Below are 17,500 nucleotides of genomic sequence, written 5' to 3' on the forward strand. Positions count from 1 at the left end.
AATAAAGGCCTCTCCTGATGGCAGTTCAAGTATCAGTGGTTAGGATTTAATGAGACCTTTGCTGCTCCCCCTCTGTTACCTCTCACATTACATTCAAAACCTCAGGCTTTAGGCAGTAAGCATTTATGTTGTGATCACAATGAATAATCAAGTTTAAGGGCACTGAAATGGTGTGCCTGTCATCCAGCACTGCTCAAATGTCACTTGAGAACCTTCGAAGATCAAGGGAAGTCCAGTCTATGAAACTAAAACTCCTTAACCCCTTGAATTACACAGTTTGGGCAGGGAATGGGCAGTGGGGAATTGTAGTAGCATCGTTCAGACTGATGGTTAACTATATTCTTATTTATACTTTATAAGAGGGGACTGGGGAGGACACTTGCTCTCCAGAATTTTGAGAAGCTTCCAGGTAAGGCTGGAACTGATGGTAACCATCTTGGTCACCACACTGGTAGAGCCTGAATGGGAGTCAACACAGGAGAAAGCAGAGCCAAAAGGTGGTGGGTCACATCTTTGCTGGCCCTACCTGCATCCAGGTGCACGTGACCATAACTGAGGACGGTTTTTTGTTTTTGTTTTTTGTTTTTTAAGAGAGAAAGAGAGCGAGCACAAGTAGGAGGGGGGCAGAGGGAGATGGAGAAAGAAAATCTTATGCAGCGTGGGGCTTGAGCTCACAACCCTGAGATCATGACCTGTGCCGAGATCAAGAGTTGGACACTTAAGTGAATGAGCCACCCAGGCGCCCAAGACAGTTCAGATTTTAAGCCAGTGCATTTCCTTTCACTGAAGCTACATGGAAACAAACTTACAGCTTAGCAATCAAAAGAGTCCTAATGTAGGGCTTAAAAATATTTTCAATCACCTTTGCCTTGCTCTGCCTAATATTCTCACCTTTAGTCAGCCTTTGAAATGCTCACTGAATCCCTTTCTTCCCTGTTGCTCCCTGCTAGGGCCCTGAGCGCCAGTCCCATTCAACCACTGTTTAGAAGACACTCCCTGACCCTTAAGTTTAGGGATTTCTGCACCCACCACCTTTCCTTCTTTCTACTTGAGACACCTGTGCTCACATCCTGGACTTTTACTGTGTCCTCTGCCTGGAATATCCTCCCCTTTGCATAGATACCTCCTTCTCTTTTAAACAGCAAAATGAGCTTCCTTGACCACCTCATCAAAGGAGCACCCTCCCTTTTATTGTCATGGTCTTTGCTTACTTCCTTCCAAAAACTTACCTCAGCTGGTGTTTATAAATTCTTTCAATGTAATTTATATCAAGGACACATTATATGCCATCAATCTAAGGCAATGTAAATAAGCAAAATCTCTATCTTTAGAATAAGATCAGAATAAAATACACAATGTAAGTTTCCAATTAAAAAAATAAAACATGGGTGTCTGGGGGCCTCAGTTATTTGTGTCTGACTTGATTTTGGCTCAGGTCATAATCTCATGGTCATGAGACTGAGCCCTGTCTTGGGCTCCAAGCTGGGCATGGAGCCTGCTTGAGATTCTCTCTCTCTCTCTCCCTCTAGCCCCTGCATGCACACGTGTGCTCTCTCTTCCTCTCAAAACAAATACGTATATATAATATATATTGAAATATATATATATTGGTAAGTGGAAAAAAGTTGTGTCCTCTAAAACTTTCTTTGCATGTTATGTCCTGGTCTAAATTCCACTGAATACTTATTTTTATAGCTGTACTAACAGTGTACCTACAACTTTATATTTCACATTTTTCATCTGATTCTTTTATTTTTCTTGTTACTTCTTAAGTCTTCATAACCGTATCATTGTAACTGGCTATCTACTAGTCCATCCAATAAAAACAGCAGAGCTTATTAGCATTGCCCTTTTGTTGGTTGTTTCCAACTAACTATTCTGTCATATTAAAAAAAAAAAGTCTGGTACTAAATATTTTGAGCCAACAGAATTTTTTTCCCTTCTTTTCATTATGGCCTTCAACTACATTCCCAGAAATGACATTACTGGGTGAAATAGCTATTATCCTACCAAAAATATAGTAACCTTGACAGTTTCGCAAATTTACCAAGAGTTGTTAGAAAACACATACTGTGAGAAAAAATAAAACCCAAAAAACAACAAACATGACCCCTGCCACCTCCGAGTTACTTGCATGACATAACCATGAAGCTGACTGCTGGAACACGATGAGATGGGCTTGCATACAGCATCTGTGCCTCCCAAATTCTGCGTTTTCCAAAGGGCGATGTCTCAGCTGCAATTATCATTAAGACACCGCATCAAATCACTTTGAGCCTCTGAGTGAGAAAGCCATTCCATTTCCAGTTTTTTTTCAATAATGTCAGTAAGAAAGTCTTGGTTTGGCGTTAACATGTTTCAAACACCTTTCTAATGTTACCTAATCTTCCCTTTCAACCAAAAAGACAGCAGATCTCAGATACAGAACCTTCAACAGCCAAGTCAGAAATGACCAACACTGTTTCATTTTCTTAGTGTCTTATTCAGTAATTACCTTCTATTTATGTTGCCACCGAGAATTTGTGTCGGTGATAGAAAGTTTCCCTTAAAATAAATATACTTAGAATGTGGAGAAATTAGAACCCTCACCTATTGCTGGTGGGGTGGCAAAATGGTGCAGCCACTTTGGAAAACAGTTCCAAAAATCTGGTTAAACACAGAACTACGATATGACCTGGCAATTCCGCTCCTACATATCTGCCCAGGAGAAATGAAAACATATGTCTGCACATAAATTTACACACAAACACTCAGAGCAGAATTATTCAAATAGCCAGACTCCAACCCAAATGTCCCCCAACTGGTGAATAGATAAATAAAAAGTGACATACTCATAAAATGAAAAATCAGCTGGCCATTAAAGGAAAGGAGTGCTGATGTATGTCACAACCTGTATGAACCTTAAACAGTGAACTGTGAACCTTGTGAAAATATAGAAGACCACCTATTTCTGATTCCATATATAGGAAGAATCCAGTTCTGATTGCATATATAGGAAGAATCCAGGGGCAAATGTGGAGTGACAGCTTGATGGGCACAGGGTTTCTTCCTTTCTGGTGGTGAAAACATTCTGAAATTTGGTGTGGTAATGGTTGTCCAACTCGGTGAATAAACTAAAAACCACTGTATTGTACACCTTGAAAGGGTGTTTGGATTATATTGCAACCAAGCTATGATTAAATAAGTAAATGCACATATGTTTAACCAAGACTTTTTTTTAACATTTCAAGACACTGGTAGTATGGCCATATCATAAGAATGATGGCTCTGATGTGCCATTGACTGCCGTTTGGAAAATGTATGTCTCATTCATCCCTGCTCAAGCCCTTCCCTGTGCAAATACAAGATGAGATTCAGAGGAGGCTCACAGAGGGAAGCGGCTCTCCCAACTCTGTCCGAGATGAGGCGTCTCCTTAATCGCTTAAAAGTCTCAAGAGTGCGACTTAATTAAACTTCAATTTCTGGAGTGTATAAATAATGAAATACGGCACTTATGTGTAGTGCTATTTACTCTGTAGCCTATTACTGCAAAACACACTGAATTATTAAAGTGAGTAATTGGTTCTCCTCAGACCCTCTTTCCAGCCGTCTCCTGCTACCTCTTACTAGGGCTTCTCCTTAACTGACAAGCTGAATTAATGCAGGTAAACCTGATGCTGGGATACAGGCAGGCAGTGGAGGCTGAAGAGAAAACCCTAGTTTTTTAAAATAGAGTCTAAAACAGTGTTGTTGGTAACTCATTTTCATAGGGAAGGAAACATAAATGGGGGGGGGGGTTGGTAGAAGATGAATTCCGAGAAATCGAATACTATCATCCGGGGGAAGAAGAGATTCCCTCCTGCGTGGAATCCTACCAGATGAAACCATAGCTACTGGAACGTGCCGAAGGCCAGGAGATGAGGCCAGGGTGGCGGTTTAGAAATGGAAACACCTTGCTTCAGCCTCTAGAAGGCGAGTCTGGTAATGGGTAATTAGATCCATGCTACGGGCTGGCAGCAAGGGGTGCTAAAAACTTCCCTGTGAACCACGGGTCTGGGAATACATTCGTCCCCTGAAAAAAAATTTCCCTGCAGGAGCTGGGAGTAGAGCCTTCGCTTTAGAAACCCAGACATGACGCTCAGGACTGTGCTAACAGTTAAATCACTTTTAATGACCCATGGTTTGGAGTTCAATCAAGTACCATTAATCTTCCAAGATAGGCCGAGAAGCTGACGTTTGCCTTAAAGCCATGGTATTATATGAATGGTGTCAACACAGTGCCAAAAATCTCTGGGGGGGCAGTGCATAACACAATTATATGATAAGTGCATTCAATTATAAATAGCATATTTTTAGTTTGGATCATGATATTTAAAACATGGCTGTGTTCCTAAACAAAGTCTAGGTCTAATACATAGTAGGTGTTCCAAACCTGAAGCTGTCAATCTTTGTCTATGGGTCTATCTGTATGTGTGTCTGCTTTGAGACATTATTGGACATACACACCTGCTTTATGATTAGTAAATGGCAATGCATGGACTTAAACTCAGGGAGCTGGACTTAAGGGCCCGTATTTTTAATCCTATTTGGGGCCACACACAAGTGATTCAGAAAAGGAGTCTGCTCTGGGTAGATAAACCTTTTATCTGTACTCAGGGCTCGCAGCTCAGTGATCTGAGCCTGGATGGGATTTTACCCCACCCCCTTCCCTAGGCATGAATCTCAGCGTGTACCTTTACCAACTGCACCTTCATAATCCATGCATTCACCAGCTGACATCATGCACAAGTATATTGATCTATACTCCTCTCCCTCTAACTCTGTGCTGCTGCCTGGACTAATTCTCTTTTCATGTGTTCCCCTCATGATTGTTTCTGACACACAGGAGATTCTATTTCTCCATCTCCCTCTTCTTCTCAAATTAAGATGTTACTAAGATTGTAAAATATGAACCAGCAGTGTTAGTTTGAAATAAACGGCTGGTGACATATGAGGGAAAAGAATGAGGATTACATATTCTGCAAATGGACACTTCTAGCTCACTGCCCAAAAATGAGCATGAAAGACCAAATGAAGGGGAGGAAAAATGGTCTCTCCAACTAATTTCCATCCTCCAAGGCCTCAGGCAAACAGAGATTTTTAATTTTTATGATAATTTATATACTTTAACTTAAAATTATACAGGTAATGCATATATTCCTCATAGAAAAAAATTTAAAATACAGACAAGTCAAAGGCAAGTACCATAATTCCAATTCCATAACCACTGTTAACATTTTGTATAATGGTATAATCTTCCAGAGTCACACTCAATATATGTGGATGTGTATCTATAAATATGTAAATATATAAAAGCTTTTTTAAAGGGGTAATATTCATATCCTATTTTTCCCTTATAAATATGAAAAATTTCTCACATAAAAGAGAGATTTAATCAAAGGATCTTCTTCAAAGGGATTCTAGAAAGCAATCAAATATTTCAAACTTCGAGATTTGTTCCCCAATACAGTGTGGTGGTAAGTGATTTGGCTCTCGAAGCACATGGCCCAGGCTTCAAATTCTAGGTCTGCCTCTTACCTGTCCCATCTTGGGCAAATGCTTTAACCACTTCTGACCCTCAATTTCCCCATCTGTAAAATGGGTGTACTGATTACAGTGGACATTTGCTTTTGGTTTTGGTGTTTCTTACCAGCATTTCCAAGAGTTTCTGGTAAGAACACCTCAATTTTCTTTTGGGGAAACCATTCCTGTTCTGTTGTCAGTCCATGAGGTTTGGAAGGGCTGAATCATCCTCTCCCCACGCGTGGCCATCAGCGATCGGATACGGATGTGATCCATGTCAGGTCAACAGAGGTAGCCCTGGCACTCTTGCTGGATGAAGTTTTTCACTTAGCAGTGACTGAAGGAGGAGAAGGCAAGCCCAGACCTATTGGGACTCTCAGGTGGAGAACACCCACGCAAGGGTGTGGCTCACACAGAAGGCAGCAGAAATGGAAGGCAGAGGCATGATAGCTAGAAATCTGGGAAACACCTGTGATGGAATCCTTATCTCTTTTGAAATTTCTAGTTTTATGAGCCAGTAAATCACCTCTTATGACTAAGTGGTGTTAAGGTGATGAGCTAAGACTCTATCTCTTGCAACTGAAAGTGTTCTGACCTATCCAATAATAGTACCTACCTCTTAGGTTGTTAGGGAAGAAGCGAGATAATATGCGGAAATGCTTCATACAGTATTGTGGCTTAACTTCTTTTAAAGGATTTTATTTATTTATATTTTTTGAGAGAGAGAGTACAAGTTGGGGGGGGGGCAGAGGGAGAAGGAGAAACAGATTCTCCCACTGAGCAGGGAGCCTGACACTGGGCTAGATCCCAGGACTCTGGGATCATGACCTGAGCTGAGGGCAGACACTTAACCAACTGAGCCACCAAGATGCACCATATCACCGCACATTTTAAATCATCATTAAATATCAGTTGATACCACCACCATTATTATTAAATACTAACTTGAAATATACAAGAAGCCTTCATTTTTCTCTAAAAATTTAATTCCATGACAAAAACAGGCAGTGCGGCAAAAAACATGGTACTTTAGGTATCAGTGTTCTCCCTTGTTGCAAACTAGATTTGAAGTTTTAGTACACTTTTTAAACTAAAAGTTTCTTCTAAATGCCAATTGCCAATGTGTTTCCAACTTCTCTTGTGTTTCTTTTAAAATGGAGTTTCTAGCAATGCATTCTCCCCAAGGGTAAAATCTGATACCTGAACATCAAAGCTTGTTACTTTAAGGCTGGTGGTCAGACAACTGAGGTTCTTGTAATTCTAACAAAACTGGGAAGAGGAAAACAAAGGGCATCTTTAAGCCCAACCACAGACGCAGAGCCCTGAATAGCAGTGTCTGTGGACAAAATTCTGCATTTGGGTTCCCTGAGAACACTTCCTATTCCCGTGAACCCTTCGCCCACTCTCTACTTTCCAGAGCTGGGAAACCATAGCTCTCTGCCCTCCAGTAGACATCAGAGCTCGAGAGAGCCACAGCTCCAGTCTTGACACTCTCCAGAGCCGTAGTCCAAGTCCCCGAGAGGCAGTCAACACGGTCCTCCCTCAGCTACTCACTTAGCTTATACTGAGGATCAGAAGACTGGGTCTGGTGCATTATTTATCATATATGGAAGCTGAGTTTTGATTTCCTCAAGTCATAATCCAAGAAAAGCCTGCCCTAATCTGCATCTGAGCCCCAGCTCACGTTTGCTGAGTTTCTGGCATGCTTCCATGCCAGCATCTTACCTGTTATTTCATTGTATCATTGAGCTTAAGAGAAAGTCATGATTTGCTGAGGAGGACTGATTCAGCTCGTTAGCTGGGTCTAGTTACGATTCAGTTCCTAACTAATAAACAACAGTGGACAAGATCAGAGTACTCAGAACGGTGAATCATTTGTTGAGTAACCCCCGTGAGGTATCCCTGTGCTAGATGCTTTAAGTACATTATTACTATCTTATCCCCTCGGACCTCAGTTTCCTCCCCCATGAAAAGGGGTCACATTTTGGATTATGTGTTCTCCACTAACCCTTACATAAAGCTTGGATTCTAATTGTACAAATGATGAATTTTTCCTAGACTATTTCAGTTCACCATGTTGTTAAAAGACGTCGAGGGGAGGGATCATGGGCAAACATCAAAACATCACCTTCATATATACCAAAGTCACTCCCTGCTGGTCCAAATCACAGAGGCCCAATAAAGGCATCAAGTCAAGAGATTCCTCCTTCCAGCGGCAATTTTCAGAATTTTAGAATCTGAAGTAAATCAAGTGCTGGGGAAGATTTGGAAAAGAACACAAAATAATTTCCATCTTCCACAAAAGTCTCTTCTCTTCTTTTCTTTTCTTTCTTTTTTTTTTTTTAAGACTTTAAATGGTGGGGCGCCTGGGTGGCTCAGTGGGTTAAAGCCTCTGCCTTCGGCTCAGGTCGTGATCTCAGGGTCCTGGGATTGAGACCCACATCGGGCTCCCTGCTCAGCGGGGAGCCTGCTTCCTCCTCTCCCTCTCTGCCTGCCTCTCTGCCTGCTTGTGATCTCTGTCTGTCAAATAAATAATAAATAAAATCTTTAAAAAAAGAATAAGGAATCCCTTTAAAAAAAAAAGACTTTAAATAGTGATTTTATACACACACACACACATACATATATCTCATACAATTGTTTTTAACGATTTTTTAATTTATTTACTTGACAGAGAGATCACAAATAGGCAGAAAGAGAGGGGAAGGCAGGCTATCTCATACAATTTTATCTTTTATTTTCTCACAGTGAGATAACAAGAAGAGAAGTATTTCCAAGGAAAACAAATCTGTTTTCAAAGACTCTCACCTGTGAGTTGGTCAGGGGATTTGTGTCAATATGGCTACTATTTACTGAACTTAGTGATGATGTTAAAAGCAGGTACCACATACCCAAATCAGTCAGAACTCCTTGGTGGTAAGTGAAAGAAACTCAGTTCATGGATTCTACGAGAGGGATGAAGCAGCACAGCCAGAAAAGGGCAGACGCTGGCCTTGGGAACAACGTCAGGACTTGCCTCCCTCACCTCACCCCCTACCCTTCCCACCCCTGCCAGTTGCTTTGTGTTGCTTCTCACGTGGATTCATATACTCTCAATGCAAACCAGCTTCCTCCATATGCGGGAAACATGGCTGTCAATCCTGAATTTCATACCTGAATCTTAGCCACTTGCCCTTAAACTGTTTCTGATCCAATTTTTAAATCCCTAAGAAAGGGTCTAATTTGGCCCAAAAACTTATCTTGAATCATCTGGCACCTAGGACAAGGTTAAGGGTACATAAGGGCTTTCCAGGGTGTGGTGGATGCGCCTTTCCTAAGGGTCCTCCCTCCCATGACCTTTCCCCTTTCTCTCCATTCACACCAGTGAGATTCTGATTTAAAGAACTATCTGGTTTGGGTAAGATAATTTTGGGGGAAAATATCAGACATCCCAATTCCAATTCATGTAACCGGAGAGCCCAAGACAGGGCAGGCATCAGGATGTTCTGATTCTTGGGTTCAGTAACCAAGGATCCAAATTCTCCTACTTTCTCTATTCTACTGCTCAGAGTGATGGCCTCATCTTAAAACTGGTCCTCTAAGAATCACGGTAGTAACTGGGACTTGTATTTCCTTGTCCATATCTAGCATATGGAGTCTTTTGCCCCAAAATAAAAAATATGTCCTTCCCTTCTGGCTGGTTCAGCAATGTGGGTCAGGTAACACCTGTGGACCAATTACTGTTGCCAGAGAGATGAGTGTACTGAATGTTTTAGTCCTGCATGCACACAGCTGACACCATGAAAGGGGTGGGATGACCATGCCTGGCTTACACCATCTTCTAGAAGTTTGGTCCACCCACAAACTGCAGCGGGGTGGGAGGAATAGAGGTTAGGAGTCAATCACAACATGTACCACATCACCTTCCCCCAGGTGGCATGAGCAGTCACGGTCTCATCTCTAACTACAGCTTGGGCCTTGCTTGGTTTGAGTCAATTAGCCAATCCTATCCTACCCCTCGGCTCCTTCCCAATTCCTTCTCCATACTACAGGCATTTAAACCAATGAAAGCCAAAGAATGGGAGAAAACTGGGGTTTGGGAAGACAAAAACATTCTCTCTCCCTAGTAAGGGAAGGAATCTAGAATAGTCCATATAGTAATGCTTAGCTTAACATAGATAGACATGGTTACATACAGAAATATTATATATATAAACATGTAAGTTAATATAAACACATATATATTTTGTTCTGTCAGCTGTGAGTGTCTAAAAGAAATGATATCCCAGGAGCAAAAAGCACATCTCGTACCCAAATCTTGGTTTCTAATACCATTCTCCAGTGAGAGGAATCAGGGCTCTTTAAAGAAATGGCTGATTCAAAAAATAAATCAGAAAATATACAAGGTGAGCCTGGAGCATCCTGTAGGGCAAGAAGGTAAGGAAGTGCTTGAAAAACTAGAAATGAAAACAAAAAAATCCAAAAACACATTGATCGGAGTACGTCAAAAATAAAAGCCAACTCTAAGAGCTCCTCATGGCCAATAAAGAAACAATTCCAGCAACATGATAGTTGTATAGGATTATAACTCAAAGTATAAAATAAATATCTCTCTGTAGGTCCATAGTGATATAATGACTGAATACATTAATAAATAGAGGAGAAGAATCAAATTGTCCCATGCAGGACAATCAATTTTGAATAATTTGTATAGATACTCCACCGCAAAGGAGGGAGAGCATCACTGCTCACTCCTCAGGTATGGGCTGGGCAGTGACTTCCTTCTAAAGTTTATGGTATGGAGGCACCTGGGTGGCGCAGTTGGTTATGCGACTAACTCTTAGGTTTCCACTCAGGGGTGATTTTAGGGTTGTGAGATCGAGCCCTGCGTCAGGTTCTGCTCTCAGTCAGGGAGAGAGAGAGAGTCTGCTTGAGACTCTCTCTTTCTCCACCCTGCCCCCGGCTCGCTCCTCTCCAAAATAAGTAAATAAACCTTTAAAAAAATAATAAGGTATATAGCATGGAAGGGGGGTAGGGGAGAGTAGTTGCCAGTAAACCCGAACAAACATTACCTCTTCCAGGTGACCAAAGCAGTCACGTCAGTAGCATATAGATTCCATATGATATGATGAAAATGGCACTTCACCTCACTGGCTTTCCTCCCAATAACTCATAACTCAGTACTATCATGAATGAGGCATGAGACACATTCCAGGGGTAGGGCATCCTATAAAATATCTGACCAGGGCTCTTCAAAACTCCCAAGATCATCAGAAACAAGGAAGGTTTGAGAAACCGCCACAGCCAAGAAGAGACTAAGGAAATGTGGCATTTAAATGTCACATGTGGGGCGCCTAGGTGGCTCAGTCAGTTAAGAATCTGCCTTTGTCTCAGGTCATGATCACAGGGTCCCGGAATCAAGCCCCGTGTTGTGCTCCCTGCTCAGCGGAAAGCCTGCTTCTCCCTCTGCCCTTCACCCCGATCCTGCTCTTTCTCTCTCAAATAAATAAAATCTTTAAAAAAAAAAAAAAAAAAAAGGAAATAAATATCATGTGCTATCCTGGCCAGGATCCTGGAATAGTAAAGAGACATTCTGTAAAAACTAAGGAAATATAAATAAACTAAAAATTAGTAACTATACTATTAGTTCATTAACTGTAACAAATGTATCAAGCTAACAAGATTTTAATAATGGAGGAAACTTGGTGCTGGGTATAGGGAAACTCTGTACTACTTTCTCACTTTTTCTAAAATCCCAAATTATTCTAAAAAGTAACATTTATTATAAAGAAAAAGATGCCCTCTCTATTAAGGATGCTACAATTAAAGATCCTCACCATTCTTCTCATTGTTCTTCACTATGAGATTATTTTGAACATTATTAAATAGTATGTAACTTAATCATATAAGTAAAATTTTTACCTAGGGCTGGCACAAGGTGGGTGCTGTGTTCATTCATTAGGTGATTTGACAAATATACATTGAGTACCTACTATGAGATCATCTCTGTTCTGGGTGCACAGTGATGAATAAGACTTGAAATATACACAGGAGGAGAGAAGCAAATAAAATACAATGTTCATATAATAATAATTTTTTAAAAAGCACTATCCAGGGTAAGGGAGTAGAGTGTGATGGGGAGGGTCCTTTTTTCTAGAGCAGCTGGGAGGACCCTTCTGAGAAGAAAACCTAAAAGCATAGTCCTGAAAGAAGGAAGGGAACTAGCCACACAGGGCTATGAGCAAAGAACATTCTAGCACAGGGAATAAGTAAAAAGTGCTGAGGAGGGAATGAATTCAGCACACCAAAAGGCTAGTGTAGCTGAAGCACAGTGGTAGGAGACAAGGTCAGAGACCTAAATGGGGTTGCGATCAGACAAGGCTTGAAGGCTGGACTAAGAAACTGAATTTTCTTGCTGTGACAGGATGTTGGTCATTGGAGGCTTTCACCAGCAAAGACCTGGTGTGGTCTAAGTAGTTTACATCACTCCAGCAGCTGTATGGGGAATGGACTGTAGAGGGCGCTAGAGTGGAGGCATACAAACCAGATCTAGGGCTACTGCAGGGAGTCCACGTTTAAAAGGTGGTGTTTAGAAGACAGGGGTAAGCATGGAAATGGGGATGCATACATACATATGCAAATACATACACACACACCTATTTTTTTTTTTTTAAGATTTACTTATTTATTTTAGAGAAAGAGGGAGAGAGACTCTCAAGCAGATTCCTTGCTGAGCAGGGAGCCTCATGTGAGGCTTGATCTGAAGACCCTGAGATTATGACCTGAGCTGCAACCAAGAGTCGGACACTTAACTGACTGTGCCTCCCAGGTACCTAGGGATATATGTTGACATAGAACCAATATGACTTGCTGATCAATAAAAGATGAAATCATGGACCAATGAACAAAAATGAATGTGAAAAGAATCAAGAACCAGAGTACATAATATCAGAGGTGGTACCTAAGTTCTGGAGAGCTTTAATATGCTCTGGGGCTACCAGCTAATTATAGGATCACTGCAGGGTTGGCATTTTGCTATATAACACCATCCCTCTTAAGGGAGACCTTTATTCAGGCTTGAACTGTCTGAGCAGACTTATCTCAGATACCAAAGGGAACTGCAGGAAATGATGTCTCTTGATGAGCGAGTAAACACGCTTCCTCTCACTGGAACAGCTGGGGAGGCTGCCAAGTGTAAACGTGTTTCTCTATTGTCTCTTCAACCCCACCTCTCCCAAATTCTGGGAGGGCAACAACTCCTTTCACCACTGTACAGTGAGTGCCTGGTCCAGAATATATGTGCAATAAACATCTGTTGAATGATTGTGGAATAAAATAGCAGAGGACCTCCACAGAGCTCAGAGGTATCCTAAGTTTCCCTTAGAAACCATATTTTAAGAGAAAACAGCAATACCCAGGCCAATGCAAAAAGAAAAAGAATAAAGTTCAGGAGAGGGTTGAGATTGAGTAATCAGTAGGAGTTCTAGGACAGAGCCAATAAATGAGAAACTGATTTTGCAAGAGACAGCACAAAGGGCTAAGCAATACTCATTGTTGGGATTTTACAGCTAAACTGGATGATCTCATCACACACAGGATCATCAAATGTCAGAGCTGGAAGAGATCTTGGAAAACTTTTGGATTGATTTGCTCAGTTTACAGATGAGGAAATTAAGGTGAAATGGCTTGGGATTGGAACCCAATTTTCTGGCCTCCAGATGCCAAATTATTTTCTACACTGCACTGATTAGCAGTTATATTCAACTGTCTTTCCATACAGAGGCTCAAAGAGGGGTTTTCAGAAGCAACTTGGAGATACAGCCTATTTAAATTTACTCTCCGGTAAAATCCTTTTTAGAATTCATTTCCATGAAAACCAAATCATCTCTTCCTGATCAGCTTTTCCTCTAAACATTCAGTGAAAATAAGGCAGCCTATCATGATTCCCTTTTTGACATGGCTGCCAGGAAGCTTGGAGCTAAATTTAATACTTAACTCTCATAACAATAGTGGCTCAGTTTTTGACAAACAGTGCTTATTTCCTCCTCTCCTTTATGACTTCTCATTTTTTAGGATAATTTCAATGGCCTTATTATATATGTTTTTTACTAAAAGTCGTCTCATATTCTCTCTGGAAGTCAGCCAGGTGTAAATCACCAATAAACCAAAATAAAGGAAGATTTCATTTCTCTTGTGCACTTGGACCGGCTACTTAGATTGTGGTGTCCATTTCCAGATCCCACCCTTGACCTAAAAGCTCCGACCTTACCTCTGGGCTTTATATTTATAGAGAGGAGAGGCCACCACAGGACAGATTGCATACAAATGACTAGTTATAAAATTGTAGGGTCTGTCTGCTAACTAGGCAAGTCCCTGGAAACTTCTCTAAAATGAAAACAAGATGTGGAAGGAGAGGGCTATGTTTCCTGCGCTGACGTGGCAAGACTTGACTTAACAGCAGTACCCCGGGGGAGGTAAGGCAGCCCAGGCCCCGGATGGTTAGCAGGTGGTGGACTGTATCCCATCCAACTCCACGCTTGCTGCTGACTACTCCCCAGGCCGAGAAATGAGATCACGTAACCTTCATCTTTTCTGGAGTCTAGCCACGTAACGAGATTAAAGCACCCGGTTTCTGAAAACACGAGGCTTTCTTTTCCCTCCCTAAAATGAAATGCCTCCTAAACCACAAAAATTTAACCCAAGCAGGGTTAGAAGAGCAATAAAGGAGTCCATGCAGAGATCTTCCCTCCCGTTCCCTCAATGTCTCGGTATCTTCTGCCACCATTTCTGTCCAGGTAGTATAAAAACAAACAAACAAACAAAAGCAAAAAAACAACATTATTAAGTCTCCGGATATGTCAACTTCTCCAGAGGACACTAGACTTTCATCTTTCTGCATCTAAGCTTCAGACTTCCTGTGGCTTTTTTGTTATTCGCTCTTTCCCGAGTTTTAAAAATTTTGTTCTATATTCCTATGGTGTTGGCCACGACTTCATTGATAATATAAGAGATATGTTCAAAAGAAAAATGGCTTCAGGAGGTACTGTTGCTCATGGAATAGTCCTTCCCTAAAACATCCATTTGGATTCTGCTCATGATTTCTTCCTAGTCAGAGCCAATTTGTTCAGATAGAGACAAGAAGATGCTGCCCTATGTTCCCAACACCTTGAAGAATGAGACCGTTGTAAAAATCTATGATGTTTCTTTAGAGAAATCTCAGGAAAACCACGAAAAGCATGCAAGACTAGTTAGTGTTATGACATCAGCATAGCAGGTAAGAGTCAACCGGGCCCAGACCACCTGAATCTTTACCCTTATCGACCACAAGTGACCTATGAACCTTGGTCAAATGGCTAAACCTCAGGCATTACTTAACTCAACTGTGAAATGGAACAATAATAATTAGTGCTTACTTCATAGAACAGGCTCTCAAACGCTGGTGTGTAAACAATGGGAGGGCTTGCTAAGACACAGATTACTGACCTCACCCCCCACGGCTTCTAATTTCCTGGGGCCAGGGTGGGGCCCGAGAATCTGCATTTCTACCAAGGCCTCAGGTGACACTGTTGCCGTTAGCTCTTTCAAAGACTACACTTCAGGAACCCCCATCATAGGGCCATGATGCAGATGACATGGTTAATGTGTGTACAGTAAGTGTTAACAAGGACTACTTTTGTGGACTGCTGTTAGAAGGATGCCTGGCGAAAGGTTAGCTAAGTTAAATGATGTCAGTTGTCACTGTCTTAGGCGTTGTCCCTTCTACTTAGAAACCCTAGGAAACTTGCAGTTCCACCTTAGGGCAACACATTGTAAGAAACCCCAGCTCCTAACAGAAATATCCTGAGTTTAAAGTATGTATACATTCATAAGAGCTTGTAAATAGTTCTAAATACTTAAAAGTAACTCTATAGATGATCACTGGGTTTCTTTCTCCCTCTCAAACTTGTCAGTACCCATCTGTACATTTATGATGAGGCAGAAGAGAACCAAAAGCTGACACAACTACTTCTTGAGGTTTTGTGTCTTTTCTCTTAGTTACAGTAAAAGTGCCAAAACAGATTTAGTCATTAGGGCCAAAAGGAATTCTTCAACTCATTTCAATAATGAAGGAGCCCAGCACAGCAGAGACAGCAAGGGCAGTTACAAACATCACCAGCTTCCAAAGGGCAGAGGAAACAGACCCGCGGCAAGAAAAGGGGATTGTTAAAAAGCTCTCCACAACAAAGGAATTGAACGCAAATCCCTAACCTGGGGGCGGTCCAGCAACCCTGAGGACAAAGATAAAACGCTCTGATGAAAAGCTGTGGCGGGTTAAGCTCCGTGCAGAGAAAAGAGAATATCAAACACCATGTCAAAGGTTAAGATGTTTCTATGTACAATACGCTTCGACCGTACTTGAGTCTGAAACAACGTGAAATAGGGAAACCGTCACTCTCCCGTGCCACGCATCGCTTCTTCCAGGAAGAAAACTTCTTTTTTTTAATAAACCTAGGTCGAGTGCCCCTTCTGTTCTAAGCACAGTGCGATTCAAGGTTCCAGGAGAGGCGGCTAGTGTTTGGTAAACATCTAACTTTGCCAACTCAATCACATCTAAGTTTTTGGTAAAAATTTTCCTGTGAAACATGAGAATTAGATAAAGCATTCTTGAACCGTGATGGCTTTGGAAAAATTAAACAAAGGGCTCATGTTTGCGAGAACGCAAACACACGTCTTGCTCTGTTAAAAAAAATGTAATATAGAAACCACCCTCCTTGGCACTTCTCTTTCAAAAATGTACGTGATTATCAGCACTGCGCTGTCGACAGGACTCCACAAAGGTGGTTCTTCAGCTCTGGCGGGGCAAAAAATACTACCGGGCGGCCCGCGGGAGAGCCTGGAGTCTGTCCCTCCAGCCCAAAGCCTCCCCTGGACTTGACACGGGCGGAGGGAGCGAGACACGGGTCCCCAGCAGGGATTCTGGGGCTGCCACGACTCACCTCGCCAACTTCTCCAGGCTCGCGGCGCCCCGGCGGCCGGCTCGGGGGCGCGGACGCGGGGGCCGGCGCCGCCGAGCGCGCGGGCGGGCCCCCGGGAGGGCGCCCGGGTCCGGGAGGCGCTCGGGGGCCGGCGCGGGGTGGCGCTGCGGGGCGGACGCGGGGCGCGCGGGGGGCGCGGGGGGCTCGGCGCGGCCGGCGCGCAGGGACAGCAGCGCGAGCAGCAACGCTGCCAGCGCGAGCAGGAGCAGCGCCGCCGCCTTGCTGCGGAGCTTCATGGTGCGGCGCGGCGGCGGCGGCGGCGGCGGCGGCGGCCCCGGGGCGGCGCGGCCCCTCTGCGCATCGCGGCTCGCCGGGCGGCGGCGGGGCGAGCGCAGTAGTGCGAACGGCCGCCTTCTCCGCCCGCCCGCCGGGGACTGGGGTCCCGGCAGTCGGCGGGCGGGCGGCCGATGGAGGAGGAGAAGAAGGAGGAGGGGGCGGGAGGGGAGGAGGCGCAAGCCCGGCCCGAGGAGGAGCAGCCCGCGCCTACCGTACTGTGTGGAGTAGCCGCCCGTCCGCCCACCCGCTAGCCGCCCGGAGACTGGTGCGTAGGCTTTAGAGAGCTCAGCTTCAAATCCTCTTCCTCATTCATGCATTCATCCTTCCACCCACCTGTTCATCCATCCATTCATTCCCTCCCATACCACTCCATTTTCTCGGTTACTTCTTCATTCAGTCACTCATTCACTTACTCTCCCATTCCACCCATCTCTTCATCTCATTTTTCTATGCATTGGCCCCATGATTTATTTTTATCCATCTTTCCACACACCCGTGCATCCATCTAGACATCCAAGCAGGCAAGAGCATCTCTGTTCTGTTTTCCCAATGCAGGCTCTGACACTTGGTGGATATATGTTGGACAAAATCACGCCAGATCCATGTAGGTTAAAGAAGTTATAGAATAAATTTCAAAGTCTGGGTTTCAAATGTGACTCTGTCCCCTACTGGCTTAGTGATCCTGAGCA

At 43.1% G+C, this 17,500-nt stretch overlaps 1 protein-coding gene across 1 annotated transcript in view; it reads right to left on the reverse strand.

The window, feature by feature from the left end:
• Positions 1–16,772, reverse strand: part of GXYLT2 (glucoside xylosyltransferase 2) — an 89,772-nt gene extending 73,000 nt beyond the window's left edge. The window contains exon 1 of the mRNA XM_044253153.1: positions 16,497–16,772. Coding sequence (XP_044109088.1) covers positions 16,497–16,771 — 275 coding nt within the window. The 5' untranslated portion in view covers position 16,772. The remainder of the gene's footprint in view (positions 1–16,496) is intronic.
• Between the last annotated feature and the right edge of the window lie 728 nt (positions 16,773–17,500).

The sequence above is a fragment of the Neovison vison genome, chromosome 6, assembly GCF_020171115.1.
Source record: "Neovison vison isolate M4711 chromosome 6, ASM_NN_V1, whole genome shotgun sequence".
Lineage (NCBI taxonomy): Eukaryota > Metazoa > Chordata > Mammalia > Carnivora > Mustelidae > Neogale > Neogale vison.